The sequence below is a fragment of the Heptranchias perlo genome, chromosome 25 (genome assembly GCF_035084215.1).
Source record: "Heptranchias perlo isolate sHepPer1 chromosome 25, sHepPer1.hap1, whole genome shotgun sequence".
Lineage (NCBI taxonomy): Eukaryota > Metazoa > Chordata > Chondrichthyes > Hexanchiformes > Hexanchidae > Heptranchias > Heptranchias perlo.
The window spans coordinates 21,472,788-21,495,618 of NC_090349.1; the positions used below are offsets into that span (position 1 = coordinate 21,472,788).

Below are 22,831 nucleotides of genomic sequence, written 5' to 3' on the forward strand. Positions count from 1 at the left end.
ATCATGGTTCTTAATGCAGAGTGTGCCAAATAATAAGTCATGTGAATGAATGGATTAGAAAACAAAAAGAGACAAAAGACACCTCTCTTCTTCATGCCTCCCCCCACCTCACTTCTGTTCTTTAAACATTTATTATTCTTTGTTTGTACTTGCATTGTTGTACAGTTTTTAAACTGTGAAAGTGACAATACTGGTATAACACTATGACTATCAATTTATATAACCCAGAGTACCATTTTCAAAATGACAGCTTACGACCTAATATTTCTCATTATGGTTTTCTGATTGTAGTACAAATTCTACTGACATTTAGAAGTAGTGTTGATGACTTTTGAATTGAAAAAGTAATTTAAGTTATGATTTTTCTATATGTCATTTATACTTTGGATGCTGGGACTTGGAGTTGACTTAAATGAGTCGGGTCTAAACACAGCTTAAATAGGTTTGGGTAAGAGTTTAAGTAGGTCAGGTGAGTATATAAACAGGATGTTTGTCTTGATTTTCTGCACCTTCCAACTAACACTCGCTATGACTTAAGTACATATATTTAAAATGTTCTAATTTGATACTTGTCTAACCTTTTGTTACTATGTCACAAATACACACAAGTGAAAACTTAAAGAAAAGGTAAATTTTTGTGGGATAAATTGTGGGCGGCAATTAACTACATTCAGCAGTTAAGTTCTCCGTTTCAGTTATGGAAATTCTGTAAAGTCCAAGCCCAAACAACATACTCCCAGTTGCTCAAAAGCAGTACAGATTTATGTGGGAATGAAAATTTTGCAGGTTTACAAATGCAGCAAAACTTTATTTGTTTGTTGTAGCCAAGGGTGTCTACATGGTTAATAGCATCCACAGGTGAACACATTTTGAAGATTATTAGTACTTTTTTTCCAAACAATTCAGAAAGTTATTAAGGGCAAAAATATCTATAGCTATATATTCAGAATATTTATTGTAGTGTTACAAAACTACTGAATAGAGATGTCTGTGAGCAGAGATCTTTATGAAACATTCCACTTCAATGACGACGGCACCCAGCTCTACCTCGCCACCACCTCTCTTGACCCCTCCACTGTCTCTGATTTGTCACACTGCTTGTCCGAGAATCGAGAACTGGTTGAGCAAAAATTTCCTCCAACTAAATATTGGGAAAATCGAAACCATTGTCGGTCCCCGCCACAAATTCCGTTCCCTAGCCACGGACTCCATCCCTCTCCCTGGCCACTGTCCGAGGCTGCACCAGACCGTTCGCAACCTTGGTGTCCTATTTGACCCTGAGACGAGCTTCTGACCACATATTCGCTCTCTCACCAAGATTGCCTACTTCCACCTCTGTAACTTCGCCCATCTCCACCCCTGCCTCAGCTCATCTACTGCTGAAACCTTCATCCATGTCTTTGTTACCTCTAGATTCGACTATTCCAGTGCTCTCCTGGCTGGCCTCCCATCTTCCACCCTCCATAAACTTCAGCTCATCCAAAACTCTGCTGCCTGTATCCTAACTCGCATCAAGTTCCGTTCACCCATCACCCTAATGCTCGCTGACCTACGTTGGCTCCCGGTCCAGGAACGCCTCAGTTTTAAAGTTCTCATCCTTGTTTTCAAATCCCTCCGTGGCCTCGCCCCTCTCTAACTCTGTAACTTCCTCCAGCCCTACAACCCTCCTAGATCTCTGCGCTCTTCCAATTCTTGCATTTTGCGCATCCCTAATTTTAATCGCTCCACCATTGGCAGCCGTGCCTTCAGCTGCTTAGGCCCTATGCTCTGGAATCCCTCCATAAACCTCCACCTCTCTAACTCTCTCTTCACCTTCAAGACGCTCCTTAAAACCTACCTCTTTGAGCTTTTTGGTCACCTAATATCTCCTTATGTGGCTTGGTGTCAAACTTTCTTTAAAAAGCACTCCTGTGAAGCACCTTGGGACGTGTTACTAGTTAATGGTGCTATATAAATGCAAGTTGTTGTTGTTGTTGAGTACGGATCAGAATTTTATACTTTGGAGGTCGTGTGCTGAGAATGGGCCATCTATCTGGAAAGGAGTGTGATATGACCATCAGGGGACATTTTGCACAAAATGTCTGCTTGCATCAATGTTTCCTGTCAAATTATATTTAACATAGCAATGCAGATTGAAGAAACATTGATTTACAAAAATTGTGAGGTAGGGAGCCGGGTTATTTAATATATGGAAATATATTATAAATAATTTGTTGTATGTTTTTCCAAAAGGGAACTATTGATGAGGTTGCATGCTTTACAATCAGTTAAATTATTCAGTTGTTTCTGGGTTTGAATGCTCTATGTACTATTGTTTTTTAATATCAATTCTGAAAAATAAAACTAAATTTACCAAAATCATTGACGAGGAAACAATTTGGAGAATCTGATAGTATTTTAGCAGCTATTATTTTTTCCTGTAGTGTCTTGCTTTTCTGCACAGCACATAAGGTCCTGTTGAATATAAGACTGGAAATTTCTCTAAATGACGTACCTACAAAATACTACTGAAGCTTGCAAATTGTTCTCAAGTTGGTGATTTTTGGCGAACAAGATTTTCATTTTTGAAACATTAACTTTAGAGATTAGATCTGATTAGAATTAGGATTAAGCAGCACATTCAAACTAAGCAACAGCACTTATTGATTAAACTTTGACAGACTTTGCAGGCATTGTATTGGAGTGAGTAATATCTTTGTCAGCCCGCATGTAAGCATCTGATGAGGTATTTGCAGATAATCTGCGGGCATATGGATGTTTTACATCAAACTTTGACAGGTGGGGAGTGGGGTGAGGAAGAGAAAGAGGACAATATTGGCATTTCAAATGCTTCAGTGTGGCATTACATCCTGGTTAATCTGACAATTGTACTAGACTAAAGTCCTAAATTCTCTACTGCTGTGACAGCTCAGAGTTTCCAAATACAGAAAAAATATTTTGTCACTGCATCTGGGAGTTGAGTTGAGACTGCCCAAACTCATTTCACCTTTGACTGCAACAGCCAACAGAGGAAACTTTCATTTCACAAGTCTGTGGTGTTAGATCTCAGTGAAAGGGCAGAAAGCCAAACCTTGTGCACCAAATATAATGTTATATTTTGTTTCATACAGTAAGTAAACTGCTTCGCTTAGATTGCTATCATTCCGATGAAGATGTCCAAAGGTCAAAATTTCTACTTTCTCAAGTTTTCCTATATTTTAAAAATATTTTTATGGAACTCCTCTTGACTCAGAAATGGTAATTTTAATAAATGTGTTTAAAATGTAATGATATTTAATAAGTTATATTGTATTTGTCATCTTTATGATCAAACTTTAAGCCATGTATATTGCTTTGGAAATTCCTGTTTCAGTTAAAGATTTGAGATTATCTTGTGGAATTTTTAAAAATGTGAATTTTCTTCAATGTACTTTAGGTAAAATGGAAGGGTAAGGACCTTTTTGATTTGGTCTGCCGGACAATTGGACTGAGAGAATCCTGGTTTTTTGGCTTGCAGTATGCAGTGAAGGACACAGTTGCATGGCTGAAAATGGATAAAAAGGTACTCTACATAAAGATGGATATTTTAAGCATTGAAGTTACTACTTATTTTTTTTTAAAATGACAATCGTAAAGGTAAAAGAAAGTAATTTTCAAAAACTAATCTCTGGTATCTAATAGGTCTTAGATCATGATGTTTCAAAAGAAGAACCAGTCATTTTCTATTTTCTTGCCAAGTTCTATCCTGAGAATGCAGAAGAAGAGCTGGTACAAGAGATCACCCAACATTTATTTTTTCTACAGGTATTGGATAGATCTTAGTATTTCTTTTACAAGTTTAATACTGCAGTGCATTTTGGACATTTTTCTTCATCCAGCATCTCTGCGTGCTACAAGAGGATGTCCAGGTTGATAGCAAGGAGAATCAGTATAGGTGTAGACCTTTCAAGACGTTTTGATACCATGGGGCTAGAACAGAATCCATCTTGACACTTACTTTTCATCCCTGTGGGTTGCTGCATCAGCCCTTTCCTCCACTGTTAATAGAGCAATTGTTCTTTGCTGTTGTTTCCACTCAGTTTGTTGTGTTTGCGTATTTTTGGATTCTCTTTCTTTCTGCGATCAGGATTTATATTTATAACTTCAAGGATTAAACAACATAAAAACAGAATGTATGTAACAGGATAGTTAATGTCACTTGGTGTTGAAAAGTTCCGTTGATTTCTGCCGGCCTTTAAAGGGTGGCCGTTTTAAAAAAAAATCAAGACTCCCGAAGTCAGGCAAGTCTGCGAAAGGAATAAGGCAGCAAAAAGGCTGCGAGGGCAAAATAACCTCTGCACTGTCAGAAGGAGAGATAACTGAGCAATTCTATTTTCCTACATTAGGTAAAAATTCCCCCCAGGTGAACTAGTGTATATATGCTCTATATTTTTGTAATGGTATGTGAACAGAAGTTGATTTGACTGTACCGTCATGATCAGTATTCTATATATTTTATCTGCCATGGACTAAAGCAGTTTATGAACCCGAGTCATATGATGCCTCTCCTAGTGTTAACTCATTCCCCCTTCATAGTGATTAAAGGAGTACATGTGCTTAGGACATGGGAGATCCAATCCAGATCACAAATGAATTTCATTTTTATACTCTCGAGTCCCTTTACTATGTTTGCAGGTACAGGGCAGTGGTAGTGAACTTCCATAAAAAAGGAGACAACCAGACCACTTAAGGGAGTGACTAACACCACTGAACCCAAGCCGATATCAGAGGCGGATCTGAATTCACAAAAAGGGTCTTGCTTTAAATATTTTCTGGGGCACAGTGGTGCTAGGGACTCCTGTGAGCCGTCTGAACATCTTGGGTATAACAGTGTGCTAGTACTGACCGATATTTATACGTTAGTGTAACCTGTGGTGTAGCATTCCCTTGTGATCGCAACTAGATACTCATGTCCTTCGCACCTGTGCTTCTTCAGCTTCTTCAAAGGCGACCGAGAAAACACTTGGTAAGACAAGGCAAGATTTCAGTCGTTAAGCTTCTTTATTTCATAGTGCATGAACATCCAGAGCAACAGTTATGATCAGCTCTAAGCTTAAGAGTCATTTTGATCATGCTGCTTTGTACCTTCTCCAGCTCAATTGTCTGTGCTGCTTTCTGCAAAGTGGCTAAGTCATCAATTCTGATATTGTTGTATATTATTATGTTACACATATGACTCCTCCAGAAAAGAATTGATGTATCAGCTTGTGGGGAGGTAGCTTTGTGCAGTGCAGAAAGGGAAAGTCTTAACCTAGTGCCATGATGTAATTTATGTCAAAAATTCTTAAAAGTTCTAATTCATATTGATTCTCCCTGTTAACAATGACTCCTATGGTATGTGGAAGATGCTTTCATTTGAAAAATAAGGAAAATTAAAACGGAGAGTAAATTTAAAACAAAAACTCAAGGTATATAACATATTTAAAAGTTGTTTTATATTACCATGTTTATACAGTAGTGTTGAGCATGTAAAAAGTATCTTAAAGCTGTCATTTGTAAAGATTGGATTCGTTTTCTGTGATTGAATGTTGTAAAGGATCCACATGTTGAATAAACTATGGTAGCACTTTTAAGACTCCCCCCTTCCCCCCTTCATTTCCCTCTAGATTTCTGCAGTTAGTGTTCTTTATATTGGTTTATTTATTGTTATCATTCACAGCATCATAGAACCAAATTTAATTTTGAGACTGTTTCTGTTAAGTTTAATTACTGCTAATACTGTAGGGACAAAAGGTGAAATGTGATTTTATTCTTTACTTAATTTGGGAAAATCAATTCTTATCCCTATACAGTTGAAATTTTATATTTAATTTAATAGGCTCTTTGTCCTAATAATAAGCTTCAGGCATAAACTTAGCTTTATAATAAAGAAGTATCATTTATTACATACCGGGAAAATACAGACCTAGAATCAAACAATATCTACAGTCTAAACATGATAGGGAGCTAAGGAAGTGCAAGATAATTAGAATTGCTTCAACAAAAAAGAAACCTTCTGACTTCAAATTGTATACCCTTATTACAGAAAAAGGCCTATACTATGCTAACCCCTTAAAATAAAGTTTTACATATTCTTAAGGTTGGCTCAGGCGTTAAGGTCTGTTGAGGCCTTGTAGATACCTCGACGTCCACTTGTAGTGGAGTAGCATATGTTCTCTTGTGATCAGGACAGCTGCGAAAGAGGGAAACTGAAAGAAGCACCTCAGCTGCGAGCAATCTTTCTCCACATGGTTGATTTTATACCTTTTACAACTTTGGAGCAGTTGCTTGCCAGCTATAGTCTTCTTTGAATAAAGCTCAGGAATTGTTTAACACTCTCTTTGTCCATTGTCTTTGATGTTGCTCAATTGACTGGTGATCAGTCCTTCTTCTGAATCAACCATGAGGCATGGTTCAGCAGTCCTTTTGACTTCAGCAAGCCTATTTTTATTTTCTCCTCTTTATACAAAACTTTCTTTTGTTATATATATTTTTACTAGAATTCTAGAGGGTGTACAATAAGCCAAACTCTAAATAAGTTGCATGCTAAAATTATGACAATATTATTAGTTGATTTGAATTACATTGAAAATCATGACTGGCATGATAATTGGCATATTCTTAAATTTCATGTTGATCGAATCTCTTCTTTGACCCCCCAAAAAATGTACTCAAAGTAAATCTAAAAATGGTTTATCCCAAAAGATGTACTCATGATTGTATTTTTTGATTGAACAGATTCTACTTTGGAATAGGAGACTGTTGGCTCATTATTTTAATCAGCTTTCTGTAACTTGTTCCAGCGTGGAGCCTCCTCAATCATTCGATTGCCTCAGTGCAAAGTTAGAATCTAATTTGTTCATAGACAGCAGATTTTGCCAGTGGCTAAAGTTCTCACACCCAAATTTGCTTTTCACGAGCAAAACTCATTTAAAATGGCCTCAGAAGCAAACTAGAAATTGAATCCTCTGGATTGGATGTTGAGACCTTGCTAGCACATATTTGCTAGTGCTGGTAGAGATTATGGGCTCGATTTTTGGACGTCCGAGCGGGTGGGTTCGTGGCGGGGGGGGCTCCGAAAATTAGGGATTCCCGGGGCGGGTCCGGAGCCCGGCTCCAACCCTCCCACTTCCGGGTTCCCCAGTGACGCGCTTAGATGCGCGCGCAGCCCCCGCATGTGGGACTCCTGCCGGCAATTAAAGCTGGTGGGATCCCACTTAAGGCAAATAATGTGATAGTTCAGGTCGTTAGGAGCCCTGATTTGTAGGATATTTTATGAGGGGTGGGATTTTCATCCAAGCTGAGCGTGTTTCCCATACTGGGGGAAACACTCCCAGTTGAAATGGACGTGTTGCAGCCACCAGCCTGTGGCAGCTGCAAAGGCCCATTTGACAGATTGAGGGGGGCAGACCCTCACTCATTGCAGGAGGCCACTCTGTCACTTTGGACAAAGTTTGGCCTGCACCACCATCCTCCTAACAAAATTCACAAACTTGCAACCTCAACCCCGGTGTGCAGACACGTTTACCGACCTTGCGGACCCCCTCAAACGTATATCTTCCAGATGGGGGCCGCCATAACTGCAGTCATGACCTCCTCGGATGACGAACAGCATCACCAGCCTCGCTGGCCACACTGTCCACCTCAGACACGTGGAGCTCCACAACACAGTGCTGTGACACATCCACCTGCACCGCAGGAGGGAGGGCAACCGCAGAGAGAGGTGCGTCGCAGTAGGCACTACCCTCGCCACAGGGTCTACAGACAGAGGCTCAGCTTCCTGGACCTCTCTGAGCAGCAGTGCACACGGAGGCTCCGAGTCACTCGACATGTAGTCGTACACATCTGCAGCCTCCTTCATGCCGAGCTGCTCCCGGCTGGCCTGAGCACCATCTTCTTACCTGTCGCTGTCAAAGTCACCACTGCCCTCAACAACTTCTCCTCCGCATCCTTCCAGGGTGCCACCAGGGACATCGCCGGCATCTCTCAGTCGAGTGCACAAAAGAGCCCTGCAAATACACCTACACCCACTTTGCGGTGATACAATGGGTGGCATCAGTTGTGGGTCTTCTTGGTGATCCTCAGGAAAGGGCATTATTGCACAAACCAGACGTGGCAGTAGTGGTGCCAATATAATATGTAATGTGAGTTGATCAGAAATCAAATATAAGTAAAAACCATGACAAACCCTCAAAACCCTTGTGCTTCCTACTACACATATGTGATGCATGCCCTGTGGCTGCAGCACAGGTAGTGGCAGGTTGGGTAAGGGTGACCGTGAAAGAGATGCTTCAGAGGGTGAGTATGAGATAGAGTCATGAGATTGTATGAGGATTGGGTTGAGTGATAGTGGTGGGATGAGTACTGGCGAGGTGAGTAAGTGCAGGTAAGATGAGGATGAGCTTTGAGTGGGTGTGAGGAGTGATGTGACAGAGTAGTGTTGGCAGTGCAGAAGGAGATGTGGGGTGGGGGCGGTGATGTGGCGTACTGAGTGTAGGGGAATGAGTAAGTGTATTCACTTTGGCTGACCTACTTAGGTCATTGAAGCACCTCCTGCACTGTATGTAGGTGCGTGGTATGTTGGTGGTGCTGGTGACCTCCTGTGCCACCTCGAGCCAGGCCTTCGTGGTGGCAGAGGCAGTCCACTTCCTCCTGTCCACCGGGTGGAAGATCTCCCTCCTCCTCCTCACCCCATCCAGAAAGTCCTGGAGTGAGGCATCATTAAACCTGGGATCAGCCTTCCCCCTGGGCTGCTCCATGCTGTAATTTTGCCTATTTTCTGCAGCATCAGTCAGTGGAGGACTGCCCCTTTAAATAGGGCTCCTCCAGCTGACAGCATATGATGCGGGTGCGCAGTCCGCCCGCTGTGCAGCTTTCCAGCACGAAACCCGGAAGCCAAGGTAAGTGGCTTCAATTAGGCTGCGATCGCGTGGGGAACCCACCGATTTTACTGGGCGGGTTACCCACGCGCCCAGTCGACCCCCCGTTGGCAACCCGCCTCCCTCCTGATATCGAGCCCTATATCTAGATACAGACAAAAACCTCAGTTATTGTATCTCTAATCTTCTGTATATCTTATTGCTAATGGATAATTCTAGTGAAGTATTTATGATGAGCTCATAAATGAATTGTAAACAATTTTACAACACCAAGTTATAGTCCAACAATTTTTATTTGAAATCTACAAGCTTTCGGAGGCTTCCTCCTTCCTCAGGTAAACCCCAGTCCATCACCGGCATCTCCACCTCATAAATGAAGATGGGTATAACTTTACAATGTGCTGAAGAAATGAACACTCGGTTGGTAGTACAGTCCTTTGTAGAAAACTGTTCAGCGGCATCTACAATCTATAGAGAATCCATTCTATTTTTATCTGCAACTGATATCAGAAAAGAGTTTGCTTTATAAATAACCAGATTAGCAGAAATATTTTTTAAAAATGTACAGCAGAATTGTCCTGTCTCTGGTTGTTAAGCCTAAGTGGGCAGCAAATGTTAGGTAATTGCTTGCATTTATCACTTAAGTATCAGTGCATGATTTAATATTTTTTCTTATGTTAATTTATAGACGGCAGTAATCATACAAATCAAACCGTTTAACAAACAAAAATAAACCACTTACCCTTTGACAACAATGCAGATCTAGTTTCCACTGGTACCTGGTCCAAAATTCTGCTAAAATATAAGCCATGCTTTGTACAATGCATTGTCTCTCAGTTGTGAGTCCAGGAATATGCATATCTTGGGCAAGCCATGACATCCCATAGTTAATCTGGTAGGTATTTCTTTTAGCTACATCTCGGATTTTGGTCATTAGTCCCTTCTGCTCTATAACTAAAATCGTCTGCGAAATTTGTGAACAGTTGTAGTGGCACCAGGGTCAGGCAAATCTTTATTAAATCCTCTTAAGTTGTTTAATGGTTTTATTTCTCAGGCACCTGATAGAGCAGATAAGGAGAAACTATTTCCAGTGGCAGAAGAGAACACAGATTTAAGGTGATCGGCAAAAGAGCCAGAGGTGAAATTAGGAAACACTATTTTACGCAGCGAGTTGTAATGATCTGGAATGCACTGTCTGAAAGGGTGGTGGAAGCAGATTCAATAGTAACTTTCGAAAGGGAATTGGATAAATACTTGAAGGGAAAAAAAATTACAGGGCTATGGGGAAAGAGCGGGGTAATGGGACTAATTGGATAGCTCCTTCAAAAAGTTGGCACAGGCATGATGGGCTGAATGGCCTCCTCCTGTACCATACCTACTATGATACCTGCCAGCTCACCAATTGTTTTCAGGCCTAGACAAAAGGTACAACAAGTTCCTTGTTCTTCCAGAGAAGGGGCAAACGACTGGATATTTGGGGCAGGAGTCTTTATTTGTAGGAATGCTGTATACAGCCCATTATCAGGTTGTAAGATTTGGCTTCTGCCTTATCTTAATTAATAGGCCCAAGACTCTACTGTCAGCAACCAGTATTATTAAGAAATACAAGATTTAGCCCCTGCCTTTTCTTGTATTGATACATACAGTCAAAGTAAATACCGCAAGTGATACGCATCCGTATACTTGCACGTAGACAACTTGTTGGATGAACATCTGATGCCTTTAGATTGATCTCCGGTGCCTTTAGTTCAAGTTGCCTGCAGGCCACTAGAATACACTAACCTTTATGCCTCTTCTATAACGCATCTACTTTGGGCACAGATGTGATGTAGCCATAGCACCATATGCTATTCTCTTGGTTTAATAAATGGTAGAAACCAGTTTTGTCTACTTCTGCAAAACGGTTATTATGCCTCATCTTTATCTCTTATTCAGGTTACTTCATCTTGGTTTTTCAGTACTTTCCCACTATACTTCTGTACCTATGGTAACACCACCTCCCCCATACACTTAACTATCTTAAACTTATTCACTCATCTAAGAGTTTATTGTCCAAAAATTTCTCTCTCTCACTCTCTCTCTCTCCCCCTTCCCCCAGATTCCAACACATGCTCATTGGTTTAATTTTGTGCATAACCTAAGTTTGTTTAAAAGGAAATTAATTGCTTGTAAAAGAGTAACAGTAAAGCTATGGGGAAGTGCAGATAATAGAATGAATTAGGTGGCTCATGGACAAAACCACTGGCACAAACTTGATGGTTGAATGGCCTATTTCTGTGCTGTAACATTCAATTAATCTATGTATGCTAATGAAAGGATGCTTTAGAAGGAAAGAGCAGTGTTCCTACAAGAGATTAATGGCAAAATGCCTGGCTAAAATTTAAAAATTAATGGGTGACTGTAGGAAATTACTTAAATGAGCTCAACAAGATGACAGGCTTATGCTGCTCCATAATAAAAGTCTACAAAGCAAGAGCAAAGATAGGACTGTGCACTAAAAAGAAATTACTTTCATAGCTGTAAGAAAAATAACCATACTTTTCTATCTCATGAGCATGCAGCAGAGTGCATCCACTAAGTCAGAATATAGGTAAGTTATTTTTGTACATCATTATCATGTAATTTACCGTTTAAAATATAAATTATACCTAATGTAAATACGATGTATTTGGCAAAAATCTATTAAGCATCATCTTAAACACATGTTTGTAGCTGCCTGTATATATGTTTACAGGCAAATATATAGATTCGTGATTTATATGGCAGAATCTTTTTTTAAAAAAAATTCAATGACGTCCGAAGCTATATTTTCACAAATCATTTTTCATATCTACATAGATTATTAGTCCACATGTTAAACCGTATCTGGTTCCTCTGAAGAAACGATCACGGTGATATCTGTGAAATAGGATGAAGAAGAAAGGGTGGCATCGTTGGCAACATGAAACGCTATTCAATATCCAAGAAGCGTAAAGCAGCCACAAGAGCATAGCACCTCACTTACAATATACTCCACAGGACATTTTGCAAAAGGACAAGATTCCTTTTTGTTGCACCTGGGAACCATTTACCTACAGGGGTCAGCAGTTATCCTTTGAACACCTTCACCTCATGTTTTAAGACAGCAGGAGATGGGAATTCTGAGGGCACAAAACATTGAACATGCGTTTGATGCTGCCCCGACTGAATAACCAGCTGCATATGGATATTTCATCCTTGCATCATAAAATGCAGAATGGCGGGAAGAATTTAGCCAAGTAGGACAGATTTCTTAATCTGCTGACTACGCTCCTCTGCGACTTTTCACCCTTCATGCTGTCAAGGATCTTGCTGGTCAAACTTCCTTAGAGTTCTCTGACAGCCAGTCCAATTCAGTTGGAACAACCACCAGTGATACTGTGGCTGATGTGCCACTCGTCTCAGATTTTGGCTTCGTGGAGGGTCCTTTTTACTGATGGTTCCTCCTAAAGTTCCGATTCAAACAATGTTATTTTTCTGACAAGATTATCAGTACTGAAGTTAACTCTGTAGGTATTGCTTTGTTATTAATAAGTACATTTAAATAAAGTTTTTCATCACTTTGTGTCTCTGGTTCTTTATTGATTATGGGGAAAAATTGATTACCATTTCAAAATAAAATGTAAAACCTTATCGAGGCAGAATTATGAAGTGGCCCTCTCTTTTGTATGTGTACTTTTTCTGGAGTCTCTTATTAAGTGTGCCGTGCCTTTATTCTCAGTCCTTAATTCCTTAATGCATATGTGCCCAGTGTGGCTTCCTTGTACAAGTATAATTGGAAAGGTACAATTTCATTTATATAATTAAATCTACTTCCTGTCTATTGTTTTAATGCAGACGTTAAACTGTTTATTTTAAATGGGTTAAAGCCTCTGTTAAAATAGTGAACAAAAGGATTGTATTATGAAAGCATTAAGTATTTTTCTGCTAATATTGCCAACAGTAATTTCTAGTAATTGTTTCTAGATCCTAAAACTAGTTTGTGATTCTATCATAGAACAAGTTCAAGGATTACAAAGGTTCTATAAATCACAGCTCTTTTATATGTAACTGAAAAGAGAAGACTGAAGGGTGACCTGATAGAGGCCTTAAAGGTTATGGAAGGGTTTGATAGGGTAGACATAGAGAAGATGTTTCCACTTGTGGGGGAGACCAGAACTCGGAGCCATAAATATAAGATAGTCACTAATAAATCAAATAGGGAATTCAAGAGAAACTTCTTTATCCAGAGAATAGTTAAAATGTGGAACTTGCTACCACAAGGAGTGGGTGAGGCAGCTAGCATAGTAGATGCATTTAGATAAACACATGAGGGAGAAAGGAATAGAAGGATATGCTGATAGGGTTAGATGAAGTAGGGAGGGAGGAGGCTTGTGTGGAGCATAAATACTGGCATGGACCTGTTTGGCTGAATGGCCTGTTTTAGTGCTATACATTCTATGTAATTGAATTATTATGGTAGATTTCTGTCTAAGCTTTTCTTTTATGGAAGGGTAGTATTTAACCTTACTAAGGGCTTTTACTGCCTCTGCATTATATGTACAAAAAGTGGTACAAAATCTTTAGAAGGTGTATTTAGCATATCCATCCTTTAATCATTGGCCTATTTTGTAATTTAGTACAATATATGCTAATATATAATGCACACAATTAACGTATGGTATGGTATGAAATAAAGTCATTTCTTCTATCACACCCCATGTCGTCACTGCCATCTGGACGAACACAGAACCAAATCTAGAACATTCTTTGTCTGTGAGGTACATGGGGTATTTACCCACTCTGCCATTCAGCATGCTAGCAAAACTAGTTTTGATGTAGAAATAATAACTTTGTGATTAATTCCAAATACACTAAAAACATTACCTCAGACAAGATGATGCAATTCTTATCTAACGGACATGCACAGGTTGAGGAAATCTTGCCAACAAAAATAGATTAAAATTAATTGTGGTTTCCTTACTATATAATCATATCCCCAGATCTCTTCAGGTACCCTTCAAAGAACTTAGTATCGTAGATGATTAATACACAGAAAGAGGTCAATAGGCCCATCATATCTGCTAGTTGTTTGCTGGAGCAATCCAAAACTAAGCCCACTGCCTGGCTTTCTGGCTATATCCCAGTATCATCTTCTGCTTCAAATTATTAGGTGCTTTTTGCTTAAAAATACAGTGATCTCTGTCTGAACTACTTCCCAAGACAAAAGATTCATGCTCTAACAAGTCTCTGCTTGAAGGAATTTCTCCTAATCTTTCTTCACTTTTTAGGTGACTGTTTTAAATCGATGACCCCACGTCATTGACTCCCCAACCAGATGAAATAGTCTTTTCCTATTCACCCGATCAAAACCTTTTATAATTGAAATGATCTTTGTTATATCTACTTTTAACCTTCACTGCTGCATTGGAAATAGTCCCAGTATCTCAAGCCTGTCCTCATAACTACAGTTTTCATTCCCAGTATTGTCCTGGGGAATCGATATTGCTTTCTATGGCATAAATGGCCTTTCTATAATGGGAGGCCCAAAATTGAACCCAGTACTCTAAGCCTAATTGTATATTGCCATATAAAAATTTATTATTGCAACTTTGCTTTTGTATTGTATACCCCTGTTAATTAAATCCAAAATGCTATTGGCCTTTGTTATGGCTATATCTACCTGTACTTGCACTGTCAAGGAATTATGTATTTGGATCTCTTGGTCTCTCTGTTCATCCATACCCTATAGGCTCTTTGAGTGTATATTCCCATTCATTGTTTTCCTCCCAAAATGTAATACCTCCCATTTCTCACCATTAAATTCCATCTATCGTGTCTGCCCCATTCTGCTAACCTGTTTATGCCCTCTTAATCTCTTACAGTCTGCTTCATTGTTTGACAACTGCCACTTTTCTGTCCTCAGCAAATAATGACATTATGCTTCCAATGCCAAAACGCAAAGGTGGACTCGGCATTGTCCTCTGGGATAAACCACTCTCAATCCATCTCTGATTCAAGCAGCGCCATTAACCCTATCCCTTTGTTTCCAGTCTGTTAGCTAACTTTCTGTCCATGCTATTACATTTCCTCTTTTACCATATGTCTGAATTTTTGTAACAAGTCTCCTTTAAGACACGTTAGCAAATGCCGTCTGAAAATCCATATATACTACATCTACTGTACAATAGTCACTTCAAAAAGGCTCTATTACATTTATCAAACACAATTTCGCTTTAACAAATCTGTGCTGGCTGCCTTTGCTAATCCCATGTATTTCTAAATTTGATTTCAAATTATAGATTTTAGTAATTTGCCTACAACTAACATTAGATTAACTGGTTGCCCAGTTTATCTTTTTCTTCCTTCTTGAATTTCTCCCTTCAAATTAGATCGCTCAAAGCTTCTTTTCATATGAACATAAGAAATGGGAGCAGGAGTAGGCCATACAGCCCCTCGAGCCTGCTCCGCCATTCAATAAGATCATGGCTGATCTTCCACCTCAACTCCACTTTCCCGCCTTATCCCCCTATCCCTTGATTCCCTTAGTGTCCAAAAATCTATCGATCTCAGTCTTGAATATACTCAACGACTCAGCATCCACAGCCCTCTGGGCTGGACAATTCCAAAGAGTCACAACCCTCCAAGTGAAGAAATTTTTCTTCATCTCGGTCCTAAATGGCCGATCCCTTATCTTGAGTCAATGACCCCTAGTTCTAGACTCTCCAGCCAGGGGAAACAGCCTCTCAGCATCTATCCTGTAAAGCCCTCTAAGAATTTTATACGTTTCAATGAGATCACCTCTCATTCTTCTAAACTCCAGAGAATATAGGTCCGTTCTACTCAGTCTCTCCTCATTGGACAACCCTTTCATCCCAGGAATAAATCTAGTGAACCTTTGTTGCACCTCCTCTAAAGCAAGTATATTCTTTCTTAGGTAAGGAGACCAAAACGGTACACAGTACTCCAGGTGTGGTCTCACCAGAGTCCTATATAATTGCAGCAAGACCACCTTACTCTTACACTCCAACCCCCTTGAAATAAAGGCTAACCTACCATTTGCCTTCCTATTTGCTTGCTGCACCTGCATATTAAATTTCTGTGATTTTTTTTTCATTCGTGGGATGTGGGCGTCGCTGGCTAGGCCAGCATTTATTGCCATTCCCTAATTGCCCTTTAGAGGGTGGGGGTGAACTGCTGCCTTAAACCGCTGCTGTTCGTGTGGTGAAGGTACTCCCACAGTGCTGTTAGGTAGGGAGTTCCAGGATTTTGACCCAACAACGATGAAGGAATGGCAATATATTTCCAAGTCATGACTTGGAGGGGAACGTGCAAGTGGTGGTGTTCCCATATGCCTGCTGCCTTTGTCCTTCTAGGTGGTAGAGGTCGCGGGTTTGGGAGGTGCTGTCAAAGAAGCCTTGGCTAGTTGCTGCAGTGCTTCTTGTAGATGGTACACACTGCAGCCACAGTGCACCGGTAGTGGAGGGAGTGAATGTTTAAGGTGATGGATGGGGTGCCAATCAAGCGGGCTGCACAATTAATGTACAAGGACACCCAAATCCCTCTGAATACCAACATTTCTTAATTTCTCGCATTTTAAAAAATATTCTGCTTTTCTATTCTTCCTACCAAAGTGGATAATTTCATTTTCCCACATTATACTGCATCTGCCACCTTCTTGCCCACTCACTTAACCTGTCTATATCCCTTTGCAGCCTCTTTGCATCCTTCTCACAGCTTACTTTCCCACCTAGCTTTGTATCGTCAGAAAACTTGGATACGCTACACTTGGTTCCCTCATCTAAGTCATTGATATGTATTGTAAACAGCTGAGGCCCAAGCACTGATCCTTGCGACAGCCCACTAGTTACAACCTGCCAACCTGAAAATTATCCTTTTATTCCTACTCTCTGTTTTTTGTCCATTAACCAATCCTCAATCCGTGCAAGTATGTTACCCCCAATCCCATGAGCCCTAATCTTGTGTAACAAACTCTTGTGTGGCACCTTATCGAATGCCTTTTGAAAATCCATATATACTACATCCACTTGTTCTCCTTTATCTACCCTGCTAGTTACACCTTCAAAAAACTCTTAATAGATTTGTCAAACACTATTTCCCTTTCATAAAACCGTGATGACTCTACCTAATCATATTATGATTTTCTAAGTGCCCTGTTCTTAATAATAGATTCTAGCATTTTCCCTACTACTGATGTCAGGCTAACTGGCCTATGATTCCCTGTTTTTTCTCTCCCTCCTTTCTTGAATTGCGGGGTTACATTTGCTACCTTCCAATCCACGAGGACCGCTCTAGGATCTAGGGAATTCTGGAAGATCAAAACCAATGCATCCTTTATCTCTGCAGCTACCTCAGGTCCACGGGATTTGTCGGCTTTTAGTCCCATTAATTTCTCCAGTACTTTTTCTTTACTAATCTTAATTACTTTAAGTTCCTCACTCTCATTAGACTCTTGGTTCCTCGCTATTTCCGGTATGTTTTTTGTGTCTTCTACTCTGAAGACAGATTCAAAATATCTCTGCCATTTCCTTATTCCCCATTATAATTTCTCCTATCTCTGCCTCTAAGGGACCCATGTTGACATTCGCTAATTTCCTCCTTTTTACATACTTGCAGAAGCTCTTACAATCTGTTTTTATATTTCTTGCTAGTTCACTCTCATATTCAATTTTCTCCCCCTTTATCAATTTCTTGGTCATCCTTTGCTGATTTCTAAAACCCTCCCAATCCTCAGACTTACTACTCTTTTTGGCAACATAGTACGCCTCTTCTTTTAATCTAATACTAACCTTAACTTCTCTAGTTAGCCACGGTTGGATCACTTTTCCCGTGGAATTTTTATTCCTCAAGGGAATATACGTTGAGAATTATGAATTATTTCTTTAAATGTTCGCTATTGCTTATCTACCGTCATATGTTTTAATCTAATTTCCCAATCTACCTTGCCCCTCATATTTACATAATTGACCTTCTTTAAATTTAAGACCCTAGTTTTGGACTTTAGTACATCACTCTCAATGTCAATATGAAATTCTATTATATTATGATCACTCTTCCCCAGATGATCCTTCATTATAAGATTACAAACAGATTGAGTAGAATGGGCCTTTACTCTCTGGAATTTATAAGAATGAGAGGTGATCTCATTGAAACATGTAAGATTCTGCAAGGGCTTGACAGGGTAGATGCTGGGAGGTTGTTTCCCCTGGCTGGAGAGTCTAGAACTAAGGGGCATAGTCGCAGGATAAGGGGTCGGTTAGTTAGGACTGAGATGAGGAGGAATTTCTTCACTCTGAGGGTTGTGAATCTTTGAATTGTCTACCCCAGTGGGCTTCGGATGCTCAGTCGTTGAGTATATTCAAGACTGAGATCGCTAGATTTTTGGACTCTATGGGGATCGGACGGGAAAGTGGAGTTGAGGTGGAAGATCAGCCACGATCTTATTGAATGGCGGAGCTGGCTTGAGGGGCCGTATCGCTCCTATTACTTATGTTCTATGTTCTTATCACTAATTACACAGTAATAGATCTAAAATAGCCTGTTCCCTAGTTGGTTCCTCAACATATTGTTCTAGAAAACTGTCCCGGATGCATTCCATGAACTTGTCCTCCAAACTACTTTTGCAAATTTGGTTTGCCCAGTCTATATGAAGATTAAAGTCCCCCATGATTATTGCATTATCCTTGTTACATGCTCCTCTAATTTCCTGATTTATAACTACTGTTAGGGGACCTGTAAACTACTCCCATCGGTGTTTTCTGCCCCTTGTTAATTCTTGGCTCCACCCATTCTGATTCTACATCCTGATTTTCTGAGCTAAGATCCTTTCTCACAACTGTCTTTATCTCATCCTTTATTATCAGTCCTACCGACCTCCCCCTTTTCCAATTTGCCCATTTTTTCTAAAAGTCAAGTACCCTGGAATATTTAGTTCCCAACCTTGGCGACCCTGCAACCACGTCTCAGAAATGGCTACTAGATCAATCCCATTTATCTCTATTTCTGCCATTAATTCATCTATCTTGTTACGAATGCTTTGTGCATTCAAATAGAATCATAGATCTAGCTATTTCATAGCTTATTGATTTAAGATTCAGCACTATTCTTATTGTTCTTTAATACATCTTTTGTGATGTCTAGGTCTCTCAAACAACAGTGGCCAAAATTAGATATAATAGTCTAGCTGTTGTTTTGCCAATGCGTTAGATTGTTTTTTTAAAAATACATTATGGAGCTATTGTTATATGTTATTTGCTTTTGTATTTTCTCCTACCTTTCAATGTTTGTTCCCCCAAATTTTCTACCTCCCCAGATTCTTTTAGTGCTGCTACCTGCTTATACCTTACCCTTCTTACCCTAGTGTCATTCTTAACTCGCTACCTAACATTCTTCAAGACCTCCACCCCATTTGACAATATCTGTTTCTATAAGCTACTCCATCTTCCTCCCCCAATTTCTCACCCTTTGCATGATCCTTTGTAACCAGTGGAACACGTTTTAGGACTGAGAAAAGTCAGTTTACAAATTCTAGGCAAATCAGAAGTGTTATATGTATTATCTGAATAACATGGAGAAACTGCAACAGAGAGGACTTATCACATTTAACCTATTTCATTTATCAGTGCATGTCGGGAAAAAGAACAGTGAATGGAAATGTAATCTAAACAGTAAATTTCTTAATAGAGCGGAGGAACAGAGATATAGGGAACGGATAGATTTTTAAAAGCTGGATAGCTGGTGAAAAAGCCTTTAAAAGAGCAAATTGCATTCTGGGTTTTAAACATGGGTGCATTGAGTATAAGAGCAAGGAGGTGAATCTGTATAGGACATCGGTTAGCTCACATTTGGAGTACTGTCTGCAGTTTTGGGGACCTCGTAGAAAACTTACTGGAGCTGTAGAAAAGGTATATATGCAACATATATGCAAGAACATGATACTGGGAAAAGGGGATTATAGTTATGATGCAAGACTTGAAAAAAACTAGGGCTGCATTTACTGGAATAGTAAATGTTAAGGATGACCTAAAAGAAGAATTTTGAAGGTTTTGAGCGGGTAAATTGTATTAAATTATTTCCATAGGTCATTGATTCCTAAATTTAGGTTTAGCACTAAAAGCATAAAGGGGAAGCTTAGAAGATTTTTTTTCCATGCAAAGGACTATTAGAGTATGGGATATCACCATAAGTGGGCATTGAAGCTGAGTCAATCAAAACATTTAAGAGTGAATTAGATAAAGGCTGGAAGTAAAAATTTAAAGGGCATGGAGAAAGAGCATGGAAAAGGGAAATTAGATTTGACTAGATAGCATGTGGAGCTAGTTGTATACTGGTACGATGGGTTGAATGGCTGCGTTCAGTGCTAAAATTTATGAGATTTAATTTGTACATTATTTATGTATATAATGGAATTTCAGTTTATGAAAAATGCCAGCCAGAGCTCAGTGTATGATGCTAAAAGTCCTCAAGTGATGTTACTGAGTCATTACATGCACTTTAGTATCTGGTATTTAATTTCAATCTCAAAATTACCAGTTACTCCTCTGGCCTGTTTATGAACATCCTGACTTGGATGTCCTCATCTGCAAATTTACTGTTTAGAGCAGTGTGTGGAATTACAGTAAGTCAGCTGCATTTCTGTTGCAGATGATGAGTCTAGACACAAAGATCTTTGCCTCAGAACATGTTAGGACACCTCAGGGTGCCAAGCCACAGCTTAGAGGAATTTATATTTTTTAAAAAATGAAAAGTGGAGGAAACTTTAGGATAGGGTTGCTGTACAGCCTTTTCCTCAAGCATTTCTTTAATTACGGGAGAAATTAAAGAAAATAATTAGAGTCATAGAGTTATACAGCATGGATAGAGGCCCTTCGGCCCATCGTGTCCGCGCCGGCCATCAAGCCCTGTCTACTCTAATCCCATATTCCAGCATTTGGTCCGTAGCCTTGTATGCTATGGCATTTCAAGTGCTCATCCAAATGCTTCTTGAATGTTGTGAGGGTTCCTGCCTCCACAACCCTTTCATACAGGGCCTCGAAAGAGTCCTGTAGTTGCCTGTAATCTGCTTAAGATATGGATAAACAGGGAGATTTCCTTCCCTACCTACTCCTAACTTTGCTTTCAAGCAACTTCCTCCTCTTGTTTGGGAGTGACTTGCACATTATTGCTGTTGTATCATCATGTAATTCATCAGCAAACCACCCAACCTGATTCATTTTGTCACATTCAACCATTTCAGCTGCTGTAGTCAAAGTACTGGCACTATTTTTATTCTGTATCGTATATATATAGTATAAAGTTATATTTGAACTATGTGTAGTAAATATCTGTCAAAGGATTACTTCACAAATATCCATTTCTGCTGTTTTTCGCAGGTCAAGAAGTGGATTTTGGAAGAAGAAATATATTGTCCACCAGAAGCTTCTGTTCTTTTGGCTTCCTATGCTGTTCAAGCTAAGGTAAATAGGGTTTAATTTAATTAAAAATAACAATAGACAACCAAAAGGAATAGCAAATTAGAGGGGCAAAATGTTCAAAATGAGTAACAATGCATTTAGAATGTGTAAGAACATTAGAAATAGGAGCAGGAGTAGGCCATACTGCCTCTAGAGCCTACACCGCCATTCAATAAGATCATGGCTGATCTTCGACCTCAAATCCACTTTCCTGCCTGATCCACATATCCCTTGATTCCCCTAAAGTCCAAAAATCTATCTATCTCAGCCTTGAATATACTCAACGACTGACCATCCACAGCCCCCTGGGGTAGAGAATTCCAAAGATTCACAATCCTCTGAGTGAAGAAATTCCTCCTCATCTCAGTCTTAAATGGCCGGCCCTTATGATGCGACTATGTCCTCTAGTTCTAGCCTCTCCAGCCAGGGGAAACAGCCTCTCAGCATCTGTGCTGTCAAGCCCCCTCAGAATCTTACATGTTTCAGTGAGATCACCTCTCATTCTTCTAAACTCCAGAGAGTATAGGCCCATTCTACTCAACCTCTCCTCATAGGACAACCCTTTCATCCCAGGAATTAATCTAGTGGACCTCCGTTGCACCTCCTCTAAGGCAAGTATATCCTTCCTTAGATGGGGGGACCAAAACTGTACGCTGTACTCCAGATGAGTTCTCACCAAAGCCCTGAACAATTGTAGTAAGACTTCCTTACTCTTGTACTCCAACCCCATTGCAATAGAGGCCAACATGCCATTTGCTTTCCTAATTGCCTGCTGTACCTGTATGCTAACTTTTTGTGTTTCTTGTATCAGGACACCCAAGTCTGTCTGGACACCAACATTGAATAGTTTCTCACCATTTAAAAAATATTCTGTTTTTCTATTCTTCCTACCTAAGTGAATAATATCACATTTCCCCACATTATACTCCATCTGCCACCTTCTTGCCTACTCACTTTACCTATTTATATCCTTTTGCAGACTCTTTGGGGGTGATTTTAGGAGGCAATTGCAGGTGCGTTGGGAGCGGGAGTCTCCGAAAATCGCGGAAATCCCGTTTGGCTTCGGAAGCCAGCTCCAACCCGCCGACTTCTGAGTTCCCCTGAATTTCATGCAGGTTTGCCAGGGGCACCTTCACCACCACCCCCCCACCGCCAACCCGCCACCATTGTAAAATCGAGCCCTTTGTGTCCTCCTCACTGCTTACTTTCCCATCTAGCTTTGTATCATCAGCAAACTTGGATACATTACACTCAGTCCCTTCATCCAAGTCATTAATATAGATTGTAAATAGCTGAGGTCCAAGCACTGATCCTTGCGGTACCCCACTAGTTACAGCCTGCCAACTCGAAAGTGACCCGTTTATCCCTACTCTCTGTTTTCTGTCCCTTAACCAAACCTCTATCCATGCTAATATGTTACCCCCAACCCCATGAGCCCTTAACAAATGCATTTCCCTCAAGCAGTGCCAACTTTAAAAAAAATAT

General features: G+C 40.0%; 1 protein-coding gene across 5 annotated transcripts in view; it reads left to right on the forward strand.

Annotated features, from left to right (window-relative positions):
• Nucleotides 1-22,831, forward strand: part of nf2a (NF2, moesin-ezrin-radixin like (MERLIN) tumor suppressor a) — a 139,885-nt gene that overhangs the window by 37,214 nt on the left and 79,840 nt on the right. For 4 of the 5 annotated variants that reach the window (XR_010967201.1, XM_068005728.1, XM_068005730.1 and 1 more), the window contains exons 2-4: nucleotides 3,416-3,541; nucleotides 3,661-3,783; nucleotides 21,266-21,349. Coding sequence is in view for 4 of the 5 variants with exons in the window: in XM_068005728.1 (XP_067861829.1) it covers nucleotides 3,416-3,541; nucleotides 3,661-3,783; nucleotides 21,266-21,349 (333 nt within the window). In the remaining variant the exon portion in view is untranslated. The remainder of the gene's footprint in view (nucleotides 1-3,415; nucleotides 3,542-3,660; nucleotides 3,784-21,265; nucleotides 21,350-22,831) is intronic. The other variant, XM_068005731.1, reaches the window with a different exon arrangement.